This window comes from Bubalus kerabau, chromosome X (genome assembly GCF_029407905.1).
Source record: "Bubalus kerabau isolate K-KA32 ecotype Philippines breed swamp buffalo chromosome X, PCC_UOA_SB_1v2, whole genome shotgun sequence".
NCBI classification, from domain to species: domain Eukaryota; kingdom Metazoa; phylum Chordata; class Mammalia; order Artiodactyla; family Bovidae; genus Bubalus; species Bubalus kerabau.
The window spans coordinates 85,953,848-85,965,841 of NC_073647.1; the positions used below are offsets into that span (position 1 = coordinate 85,953,848).

The following is an 11,994-nucleotide window of genomic DNA, read 5'->3' on the forward strand; positions in this document are numbered from 1 at the left end:
ATAGTGGTATCTATCATATGTCCCCACCTTCAGGTTCCTCTTGCTCTTACAGTTCCAAGTTTTGAGGTTCTCCATCTGTGAAAGATGCCCCGTTTTGGCACCCTGATCCTGCCAGGACCACAATTCTGGTGTGGCACAAAGTCCCCACAACCTGAGAAACAGCTCCACTCTTTTCTACTTTCTGAACGAGTACTCCTCTCATGTCATCTATATCCTCCTGCCAAAGGTAGAATGGAAAGACTGGAGCCTAGGCCCAGTCCTGTCTGAAAAGCACTTTCCTTCCAGGAAGAAACTTTTGTAGACCGTGGAGAAAGCAAGTGTAGTGACTTTCTCCTGTTATTACTACATAAAGGAAAAAAAAGAAAAGAGAACCAATAAGGACAATCCCAGCTTTCCCACCAGCTTTATGCTTCAGACCTTTGTGTCCACTAAGTCAAGGTGTTCCTCTACCCCACCAGCAGTTGGAGCAGGCAGCCTTCGAGGGCTTCGAGAGTCGGTGGGCCACGCCCCCTGGGCTGGTCACTCCCCTTATTGGTCTGACAGCCTGTCACTCCAATTTGGCTCCCACTTCTGCTAACCATTCACGTAGCTTGGTTGTATCTTGGTGCGTTTAATGTTGCCAATAACGAGAGGTTTGTTTTTTTGGGGGGGCGGGGAGGGGGGAAGCAAGTACAGGTCGTACTTTAATTAGTTCATTGAAAACTCAGTTGCTCTCTGAGCGGTCGTGTAGAGACTGCTTTCAGCTTTTTTTCTGCTGACTGCTAAGATCTATAGAGAGCTACAACAATGCCCAAAAGAAAGGTAAGTGAAATAGGAAGATAGAAGGGGTATTAGCGAATGAAATATATATTTCCTAATCGGCAGACTTTTTAAAAAAGCATTTTGGCTTCTAGTTCGATTTTGTGAGGTGCCTAAGGGGAGGGAAGGGCAAATATCGGTTAGTATAAGGTTGAGGATGGTCTTTCACGCAACTAGTAGTTCACTTTTGGCTTGTTTTGTTTAAGGGAAAGAATCGCTTGAGAGGTGTCTCCGCGCTGAATTACAAACAGCCATAGCGCTGTGCTGTCGCTTCCTACCCCACCCCCTTTCCTCCGCTTACCCTATTGGAGAACTCTTCTTCCAACTACACTTTCAGGCACTAATTTTCTCCTCAGCCTCCAGCTTTCCCCCGGGAACCATCCCGTTTTGGGGAACGAAGGCCATGGCTTTCTCCCGTATGTATTTGCCTTTGTTCTTCCCGTTTTCTTTTTCTTTTCTTTCTTTTTTTTTTTTCCCTCCTCCACTTCTTGTCAAGCCAGATGGCTTTGCAGTGGTAATCCTGCGCCATCAGGCGGCGCAGACTTCAAACTGTCCTGAAGAAGGTAAAGATTCACCGTTGTAATAGCAACTTTAGGCCCGAGAGGTCTGGGACTCTCCAAGCTCACTGTCTAAAGGTGGAAGAATGATAAGAGAAATGCGTCAGATAAACTATTGCTGATCTTGGGGTAGCGTGGATTTGCTCACTTTAGACACGAAGAATTGATAGGAGCTATTCAAGGGCTGCTGCTGCTCCTGCTGCTGCTAAGTCGCTTCAGTCGTGTCTGACTCTCTGCGACCCCATAGACGGCAGCCCACTAGGCTCCTCTGTCCCTGGGATTCTCCAGGCAAGAACACTGGAGTGGGTTGCCATTTCCTTCTCCAATGCATGAAAGTGAAAAGTGAAAGTGAAGTCGCTCAGTCGTGCCCGACTCTGAGCGACCCCATGGACTGCAGCCTACCAGGCTCCTCCTGGTCTCCTGCAAACCCTCACTTAAAAAATCATGACTCCTGCCTTGGACAAGAAAGAAATCACATTCGGTGTTGATTTGTTTGTTTGTTGGGGAGCGGGGTCCCTTAGAAGTGAAATCGATAGCTGTTTTGTTGCTTGATAAAATTGTAAAATACTGTGCTATTGTAAGGCGTTATGATTTTAAGTATCATTCCTCTCTATTCGTTTGTCTTCCCTATTTTTAGAAATAGGAATAAGACTGAAATTCCCCGGTGCTCTGAGGCTGTATGACTCATGCACTAGCTTAGTAATTCCCAGTCTAAAAGGACAGAAAGCAATGGTTTCTAATCACCAACCCCCTTCCTGTGATTCCCGCCGCTGCGCTTTTCTAGGCTTGTGCGATGGATCTTGCGATTTTACAGAGCTGACAGCAACCTTGTAGCAGGTAGTGGCGGGAAGTTTTAAAATCCGCAGCCGGCTTCTCAATAAAATGCACTGACGTTGTAACAAAGAGGTAACCCCCCCGCTCCGCCGCAAAGCATTGTGGGGATTGTAGTTCTTGTCTCCAGAACGTGGAGGCGATAAGCGAGCGTCAGATAAGTACAATTATATCTCAAGCATGAGGCTAAACAGACGGGAAAATTGCATGAAGCTCCGCCCTACATTCTGCTCGCCCTCCCTCATCCTGTTTGGCTTTAACACGGGCTACAACAGGTGGATTTTAAAATTAAAGTTTGTTTTTAGGAGATAGTTTATACAAAAGGATGAAATTGACTATCAGTTGTATAAACATGTCTTGGGAATTCATTTGCATCTTGGTGTACATTTGCACCTAGATAGCATATTCAAAAGCAGAGACATTACTTTGCCAACAAAGGTCCGGCTAGTCAAGGCTATGGTTTTTCCTGTGGTCATGTATGGATGTGAGAGTTGGACTGTGAAGAAGGCTGAGCGCCAAAGAATTGATGCTTTTGAACTGTGGTGTTGGAGAAGACTCTTGAGAGTCCCTTGGACTGCAAGGAGATCCAACCAGCCCATTCTGAAGGAGATCAGCCCTGGGATTTCTTTGGAGGGAATGATACTGAAGCTGAAACTCCAGTACTTTGGCCACCTCATGTGAAGAGCTGACTCATTGGAAAAGACTGATGCTGGGAGGGATTGGGGGCAGGAGGAGAAGGGGACGACAGAGGATGAGATGGCTGGATGGCATCACTGACTCGATGGACGTGAGTCTGGGTGAACTCTAGGAGTTGGTGATGGACAGGGAGGCCTGGCGTGCTGCCTTTCATGGGGTCGCAAAGAATCAGACACGACTGAGCGACTGAACTGAACTGAACTGAACTGAGACAGCATGCTACTAGGCAATAACGGGTGGCTACTTGAGCAGAAGTTCAGGAAAAAGTCATAAGCTGTTACATTGCAGACTGCAATCTATAGGCAATATTTTCAGATCTATACATTTATATCAATGACCTTAATTCTGTGTGGTTTTCTCCCCTGTATAGGCTGCAGGTCAAGGTGATATGAAGCAAGAGGTGAGTTTCTTTAGTTTTAGAGTCTGTCTGAAAAAATTCACTTGTTTTATAAAATTGACACATAAGCAACTAAAACCTAAATGCTTGTTAGTGTATTTGTACCATATGAGTACCAATATGGTATGCCAGTGGTATCTCTCATAAATAGTAGGTATTAAAAACTCCAAACTTCTTGGGACTTGGCATGGTATTGTGTTTAAGATCTGGAGAGAGCTTCTTCCTTTTAACTAAATAATTGCTTTGTCGGTTTCCAAGAAAGGGCTTTATTTTCATTTCTAAATATACTGTTACTAGCCATTGTGTTAATTTAGCCTAGCAATTGAAATTTAATTTGGAATTTTTTTCTTAAGCATATGAAGGGTCCAGAGAAGGGAAAAAATCAAAACTTGTATTTTTATTAGTGCAATGATACATTCTAATCAAGCTCACAATACTTGTTAATGACAACATATATATAGTGTTACACTAAATATTTTCACCACAATATAAATATTTCTAGTTTTGTGTATCCATAATTCTCTTAACTGATAATTATTTTTAATTTATAGCCAAAGAGAAGATCAGCCAGATTGTCTGCTGTAAGTAGTCTTTATAAAAATTTTCCCTGTATAGTAAAATGTAATTTTAGACTTCAGAGGATCCTGGACAATGTGAGTCATTTAATACAAGATTTATTTTTGATGTTTTAAGAAAAACTTTCTCACCAAGGAAATATTTTTGTCCTAGTTTTCAGTTTGAACTACACTCGTTTATTTTAATCACAAAGTTGAATTTCAGTTAGTGATCTTTCTTCAATTATGATGTCTTCTCTTTCTTCCCCCATGATTTGCACTTCTTCTTTTTTTTTTTTTTTTTTCAGTTGCCTGTGCCCATTATACCAGATTTGAAGTCCAAAAGAACATCAACTCCAAGGGTAAGTATTCAGCAAGCAATATTGAGAGAAACTTGCTTTTCTTCAGAAATAGTTTTTTGGAAAGGCATACAAGTTGATCATTTTGCTTTGTTTTCTTTTCAGTTAGTCATATATTACATTATTTGTTGTTGTTGTGATTTGGTTGCTAGGTCGTGTCCGACTATTTTGCAATACCATGGGCTGTAGCTCGCCAGGGTCCTCTATCCATGGGATTTCCCAGGCAAGAGTACTGGAGTGGGTTGCCATTTGCTTCTCCAGGGGATCTTCCCAATCCACGGATCAAACCTGCCTCTCCAACATCAGCAGGCAGATACTTTACCACTAAACCACCAGGGAAGCCCCATATTACATTATACATCATACCATATGGTACATGTCAGCCCTTTGAGTAGGAAATATTTGTGTTCTGTGGTTGTCTATTGTATATTAACATTTTCCCTAGGAAGAGACAAAACAAAAATTTAGTTGGATAGGGCCATAAAATGTACATGCTTTTGAATTCATACAGTTACAATACCAATATTCCTGGGAAAACACAAGGTATAAACTGTAGTAACCAAAGTAATGTTTTGTGATAATAATAGTAACTAACATTTGATAATACTGAACAATTTGCAAAGTGCTTTCACATACATTATTTTCAAATGCACACAATTGATTTTATATAGGCTTCTATGCTCTGGTGTTGTGGCTAGAAAAATATTAAAAATAGAGATAGCCTCAATATTAAGCTTACTTTTCCCCCTATATTTACTTTTATTTACATGTAAATGTTTGTGAATATAATATGATTTTATTTCTTTTTAGAATTCTTTATTGAGGCATTGTTGATGTTTTAAGGATAGGTGGAATTCTTTAATTTAATTTTATTTTTATTGGAGTACAATTACATTATGATATAGTGTTGTTTTCTGCCATACATTAACATGAATCAGCCATAGGAATATATATGATATATGTCCCCTCCCTCTTAAACCCCCCTCCTTCCCCATCTCACTCCTCTGGGTTGAAATAGAGCACTGGCTTTGGGTTGAATTCTTAACATCATGAAACATTAAGGCTAGCAGAAACGTTAGAAATCATCTAATCTCATAATTTTGTAATTGAAGAAACTACATTACAGTTGTATTCATAAAATGCTTTAAAATCCTTGATTAAGAGACCTTGCTAAAACTATGGCCATAGTTTTATTAATCACAGTAAATGACAACAGAAGAGAAAGTTTCTATTTGGTTTTTCTCTATTTCACATTTCAAGATCACTATTTATAAAATTAAATACTCAACTTATAAGTTGTTAAAATAGTAAACACTGTTTATTTCTTCTTTTAAAAAAAGTGCTAGAATAAAACATAATATAAAAACACTTCACCCTCCTTGGCTCTCAGTTTCTCATATGTTAAAAGGATAATAATATATCTATATTGCATTTTACAGTTTCCAAAGTAATTTCACATATATTTTATCATTTGCTTCTTACAACATCCTGGTAGGTAGGTGGTATTGCTCTCTCTTACATTTGAAAAAATAAACACAGAGAAATTTATGCTTTTGCTCAAGGTCACATCAAGCAAGAAACAGATCCAGATTTAAAGCACATGTTTGCTGGCCCCTTAATCCAGTGCTCTTTCTACCACATACACACGTAGGGCAAAGAGCTTTCTTGCAAAGAAATTATGATTCAAATCATTCTAAAACGTGTAGCCCTAAATATTGTATCACTAATATCCCCAAGTGATCTCTTTTAAATGTCTTTAAATTGGTGCTGTCCCTAAGTTAGTATTTTTCATAATTATTACGAATGGAGGCTCTGCAATCAAAAACCCTGTTGCTAATTATTAGACATGACAGGGATAAACTGGTCCCCTCTAATCAAAGATAATTAATTTATCAAATTTTAACCCGATGCTGGCAATTGGCCCTGAGTACCCTACTCTTGCCTGGAAAATCCTATGAATGGAGGAGACTGGTAGGCTGCAGTCCATGGGGTCGCTCAGAGTCAGACACGACTGAGCGACTTCACTTTCACTTTTCACTTTCATGCATTGGAGAAGGAAATGGCAACCCACTCCAGTGTTCTTGCGTGGAGAATCCCAGGGACAGGGGAGCCTGGTGGGCTGCCATCTATGGGGTCTCACAGAGTCGGACAGGACTGAAGTGACTTAGCAGCAGCAGCAGCAGCTACTGGTAAGCATTCTAACTTGTTGCTTTTCATCTGAGAGAAACTTTGATTTATATAAGAGGAATAGTATTTGTTTTAATGCCATTTCAAGTTTATAATGGCACTGAAAGTATTTTAAAGCTTTTCCATAAACTGTTACAACAGTTGGTAAAATAATTGTGCCATTTAATCAACATACCAATTAAATTGTGTGTTTATCTTTTTATTTTTTGTGCATTGCTGGACAGAAAATGAAGACCAAAAATGATATGATGGGAAAAAACACAGATGCAAGTGCCAAAACCATAGCTGAAACCAAGAAAGAAGTTGTTAAAGAACACAACAATGAAACTGCTGAAAATGGAGGGGCCAAAATTATAGAGGTATATTCCAATTTGTCCATTTGAAAGTTTAACAATGGGTTCAACTAAAATAAATCTTGTTTGCCTTGTAGTTTAAAAGCTGAGAAACATTAAATGAGTATGTCTCCATAGTGTCTTAGTCTGTTTAGGCTGCTGTAACAAAACACCACAGACTGGGTGGCTTATAAATAGCAGAAATTTATTTCTCCTTTAGTTCTAAAGGCTGGGAAGTCCAAGATCAAGGTACCAACATTTTTGGTATCTGCTGAGGACCTGCACAATTGCACTCATCTCACACACTAGTAAAGTAATGCTCAAAATTCTCCAAGCCCGGCTTCAATAGTAGGTTAACTGTGAACTTCCAGATGTTCAAGCTGGTTTTAGAAAAGGCAGAGGAACCAGAGATCAAATTGCCAACATCTGCTGGATCATCAAAAAAGCAAGAGAGTTCCAGAAAAATATCTATTTCTGCTTTATTGACTATGCCAAAGCCTTTGACATGTGGATCACAATAAACTGTGGAAAATTCTTCAAGAGATGGGAATACCAGACCACCTGACCTGCCTCTTGAGAAATCTGTATGCAGGTCAGGAAGCAACAGTTAGAACTGGACATGGACCAACAGACTGGTTCCAAATAGGAAAAGGAGTACGTCAAGGCTGTATATTGTCACCCTGCTTATTTAACTTATATGCAGAGTACATCATGAGAAATGCTGGGCTGGAAGAAACACAAGCTGGAATAAAGACTGCCGGGAGAAATATCAATAACCTCAGATATGCCAATGACACCACCCTTATTGCAGAAAGTGAAGAAGAAGAACTAAAAGCCTCTTGATGAAAGTGAAAGAGAAGAGTGAAAAAGTTGGCTTAAAGCTCAACATTCAGAAAACTAAGATCATGGCATACAGTCCCATCACTTCATGGCAAATAGATGGGGAAACAGTAGAAACAGTGGCTGACTTTATTTTTGGGGGCTCCAAAATCACTGCAGATGGTGATTGCAGCCATGAAATTATGACTCTTACTCCTTGGAAAGAAAGTTTTGACCAACCTAGAAAGCATATTAAAAAGCAGAGACGTTACTTCATCAACAAAGGTCCATCTAGTCAAGGTTATAGGTTTTCCAGTGGTCATGTATGGGTGTGAGAGCTGAACTATAAGGAAAGCTGAGTGCTGAAGAATTGATGCTTTTGAACTGTGGTGTTGGAGAAGACTCTTGAGAGTCCCTTGGACTGCAAGGAGATCCAACCAGTCCATCCTAAAGGAGATCAGTCCTGGCTGTTCATTGGAAGGACTGACGTTGAAGCTGAAACTCCAATACTTTGGCCACCTGATGCAAAGTGCTGACTCATTTGAAAAGACCCTGATGCTGGGAAAGATTGAAGGCAGGAGGAGAAGGGGACAACAGAGGATGAAATGGTTGGATGATATCACTGATTCAATGGACATGATTTTGGGTAACCTCCAGGAGTTGGTGATGGACAGGGAAGCCTGGTGTGCTGCGGTTCATGGGGTCGCAAAGAGTCAGACACGACTGAATGACTTAACTGAACTGAACTGAACAGAGGACCTGCTTCGTGGTCTATGGATAGCAGTCTTCTTGCTGTGTCCTGACACCATAGAAAGAGTGAGAGAGCTCTCTGGGGCCTCTTTTATAAGGATATAAATCCCTTTCATGAGGGCTCTACCCTCCTAACCTAATCACCTCCCATTGACCTCACTTCCAAATACCATCACATTGGAAATTAGGTTTCATCATATGAATTTTGAGGGACACATACATTCTGTGTACAGCATATAGTATAGTGGTAAATAAGAGAAAAAGAAAGAAAATGAATTTAATATTTGAGAATTTTCAGGAATGGGTATGGGAGCAGTGGGTTAGCACTGATATTAATAGAACAATGCCAGTGATCATGACTTGATAATCTAATGACTGTCTTATTAAATATAGACTGATCCTCTATTCCTTTTGTAAGTACATGGGCTATTTGTAAATGCCTTTTCGAGATCATATGAGTCTTTTTCCCTCTTCAGATTGCAAAGCAAATCAGTATGTTTATGTTTCCAATAGATCTTGCTTTGCATATTTATCTTATCACATTTTTCAATATTATAGTTAAAACAATGAAAATGGGATTTAATGCCAAATCTATAAAGCATACCGGTGCATATAGGGAAAATCTTTGTAACTGATCCTATGATATCTGTTAAAAGACTTTCAACTAATTTTTTACAAAGTAAAACTAAATATCACCAATATAGAAATAAAATATATTATTTCTTCAAGAAATATATTTTGTATATGTGTATACCACTCATTGAGAATTATTGATAGAGAATGTCATTTTTTTTCTGTATTTACTGTTTCCTCATATTTGTAATGAAAATTATTTATATGAATAGGTTTTTCCAAATTTATTGTTCCAAATATCTATTTGTGCATGATTATGTAGAGATACTTTAATTAATCCTATTTCATATAATACTTCCTTATGACATGTTGTTTAGGAGGCCTTTTCCACAGGGAAAGTACTTTCTTTAATAAGATAGCTATAATTCTGTCTTGGTTCCATATTTACAAATATAATCTTGTTTTTTGTTCTATATTCATTATAGGCACCAGTTCCTGAAAGAGAAATAGAGGAAATAAAAGAAGAAAAAATTGAAGATATCAAAGAAGAAGGAGAAGAAAAGAAAGAGGCAATGGCAAAAGATGGAAAAGAAGATGAAAAAGAAGATCAAAAAGGAGATGGAGATCAAAATAAGGAAGAAGTGAAAGGAAAAGATGTAGAGGAGGACAAAGATGGAAAAGGGAAAGAAGATGAAAAAAAAGATGAAGGGAGAAAAGAGAAAGAAGAAGATGGAAAAGAGGAAGAAGACAAGAAAGAAACTGGAGATGGAAAAAAGGGTAAAGATAGGAAAGGGAAAGGAGAAGATGGTAAAGAGGAAGAAGATGAAAAAGAAAAAACAGATAAAAAAGAGAATGAAGATGGGAAAGGGAAAGGAGAAGATGGCAAAGAATCTGAAGATGGAAAAGATAAAAGAGATGGAAAAAAGGGAGAAGCTGGAAAAAAGGATGAAGATAGAAAAAGGGATGATGGTGGAAATGAGAAGGAAGATGAAAAAAAGAAAAAAGGAAAAGAGAAAGAAAATGGAAAAGAAGATGGAGAAGATGTAAAAGATGAAAGCAAGGCTGAAATTGGAAAAGAAATAACCAAAAGAGAAGAGGTCAAAAAAGAAGATGGAAAAAAAGAGTCTTAGAGTATTGCTTAAAGCTGCCCTATATGGTTTCATAGTTTGGTAATATATACCTCTATGTTATAATGTTAATACAGATGAATATTTTTATCAAATATTTTATAGACACAGCTTTTCTTTAACATCAATTTAGTTTCAATTTAGTTTCATCTTCATACTGTTCATTAGTCGCAAAGTTCCTAACATTGAATTATTATCTATAAACTTTGTGATTATAATGGTGGAATATATAGAAAAAATATGCTTTCAAAATATGCTTTGTCAGTGAATACCCTTTTCTGTAATTTATATGTTAAATCTTTGAATTTTAATTTTACTCCTATATGTAATAATTTCAAAAATTGGAGAGATCCCAAAAGAAAATTTCCCCAAAAATTCTTGTGGTTCTCTAGGTTGTTTTTATAAAGAAAGTGAACTATTTTCATGTAATGGTAAGAGAATTATCTTTCCCAAATATAACTGTGATATTACTTGGGAAAAATGCAAGTGAAATTCCATTTTTAAAAGAAATACAAATGTTTATTTCAGAACGGAAGTTCTGATAATATGTGTATTCACAACATTTTATTGGATTTATCTTAATAAAATTATCTTCAAAGATGATCGTAGTTTGTTATATCGCCAAAATTGCAGTTAGTGAAATATTATAATGCTTTTTCTTCTATTGTGATGTTCATGAAAATATTTTTAAGAATTTTCACTGAGATAAAATAAGCATAAAATTCACCATTTCAGACATTTCAAAATGTATGATTCTATGGTTTTAATATATTCACAATGTTGTGCAACCACTATCACTATCCACTGTCTAATCCCATGATATTTTCATCACCAAAATAATTGGTGACATATATAAGAATCTGGAGTTGCCAAACTCCAGGTCACAAAGATATATACCTATATAAAGAGTTTTATAATTTTATCTTTTGCATTTAGGCTTTTGATACATCTTGTGTTAAATTTTGTGTATGGTGTGAAGTAGGATCCCAGATTAATTCATTTGCAAGCACTATTTCTTTTTTTTTTTAAATTTTATTTTATTTTTAAACTTTACATAACTGTATTAGTTTTGCCAAATATCAAAATGAATCCGCCACAGGTATACATGTGTTCCCCATCCTGAACCCTCCTCCCTCCTCCCTCCCCATTCCATCCCTCTGGGTCGTCCCAGTGCACCAGCCCCAAGCATCCAGTATCGTGCATCGAACCTGGACTGGCAACTCGTTTCATACATGATATTTTACATGTTTCAATGCCATTTCTTGAAAAGACTATTTCCCCTTTGGATGATCCTGGCACTGTTCAAAAATCAATAGACCATAAGTGCACTGATTTATTTTTGGACTCTCAATTTTATACCATTGATCTATATGTCTTTCATCATGTCAGTACCACACTTTTGACTACTATAACATTATATTAAGTTTTGACATTAGAAAGTATATGTTCTTCGACTTTGTTCCCAGTCCCTTATAATTTTTATGAGTTTTAGAATCATCATGTATGTTTCTACAAAATAAAAGGCAGTTGGAATTTGATAGAGATCATAATAGTATGAAAATAAATTTGAGGAACATTGCCATATTAACAAAATTTCCTTCCAATCCATGAACACGGATGTCTTTCCTTTTATTTAAGGTGTCTTTAATTTCTTTTTTAAATAATACAGTATTTTTATTGAGGTAAAAATAAAATAATGTAAAATTTGTCATCTTATTCATTTTTTAAGTCTAAAGTTTCGTGGTTCTAAGTTTATTTGTAATGCTATGAAATAGTTCTCCAGAAGTTTTTCATCTTGCAAATGTGAATCTATACCCAAGAGCAATTTCTTTCCATAGTATTTATAATTCTTCATGTACACATTTTGCACTTCCTTGATCAAATTTATTCCTAAGTGTTTTATCATTTTTGAAGCTATAATGAATTGTTTTCTTGATTTCAATTTAGTATTGTTTACTGCTAGTGTATAGAAATACAACTGAGTTTTTAATATTGATCTCTTATCTGCATTTTT

General features: G+C 37.2%; 1 protein-coding gene across 1 annotated transcript; it reads left to right on the forward strand.

Annotated features, from left to right (window-relative positions):
• Positions 1-651: 651 nt before the first annotated feature.
• HMGN5 (high mobility group nucleosome binding domain 5) lies at positions 652-10,581 on the forward strand. The gene is made up of 6 exons (XM_055563360.1): positions 652-801; positions 3,253-3,282; positions 3,831-3,860; positions 4,142-4,195; positions 6,604-6,738; positions 9,339-10,581. The coding sequence occupies exons 1-6, from the start codon at positions 787-789 to the stop codon at positions 9,981-9,983; spliced, it is 909 nt and encodes a 302-aa protein (XP_055419335.1). The 5' UTR covers positions 652-786; the 3' UTR covers positions 9,984-10,581.
• The last annotated feature ends 1,413 nt before the right edge of the window (positions 10,582-11,994 follow it).

Coding starts and splice junctions, on each gene's coding strand:
- HMGN5 (XM_055563360.1), top strand. Junction 3,861..4,141: donor GATCAGCCAGATTGTCTGCT/GTAAGTAGTCTT, acceptor TTTTTTTTTCAG/TTGCCTGTGCCCATTATACC. Junction 4,196..6,603: donor AAAGAACATCAACTCCAAGG/GTAAGTATTCAG, acceptor ATTGCTGGACAG/AAAATGAAGACCAAAAATGA.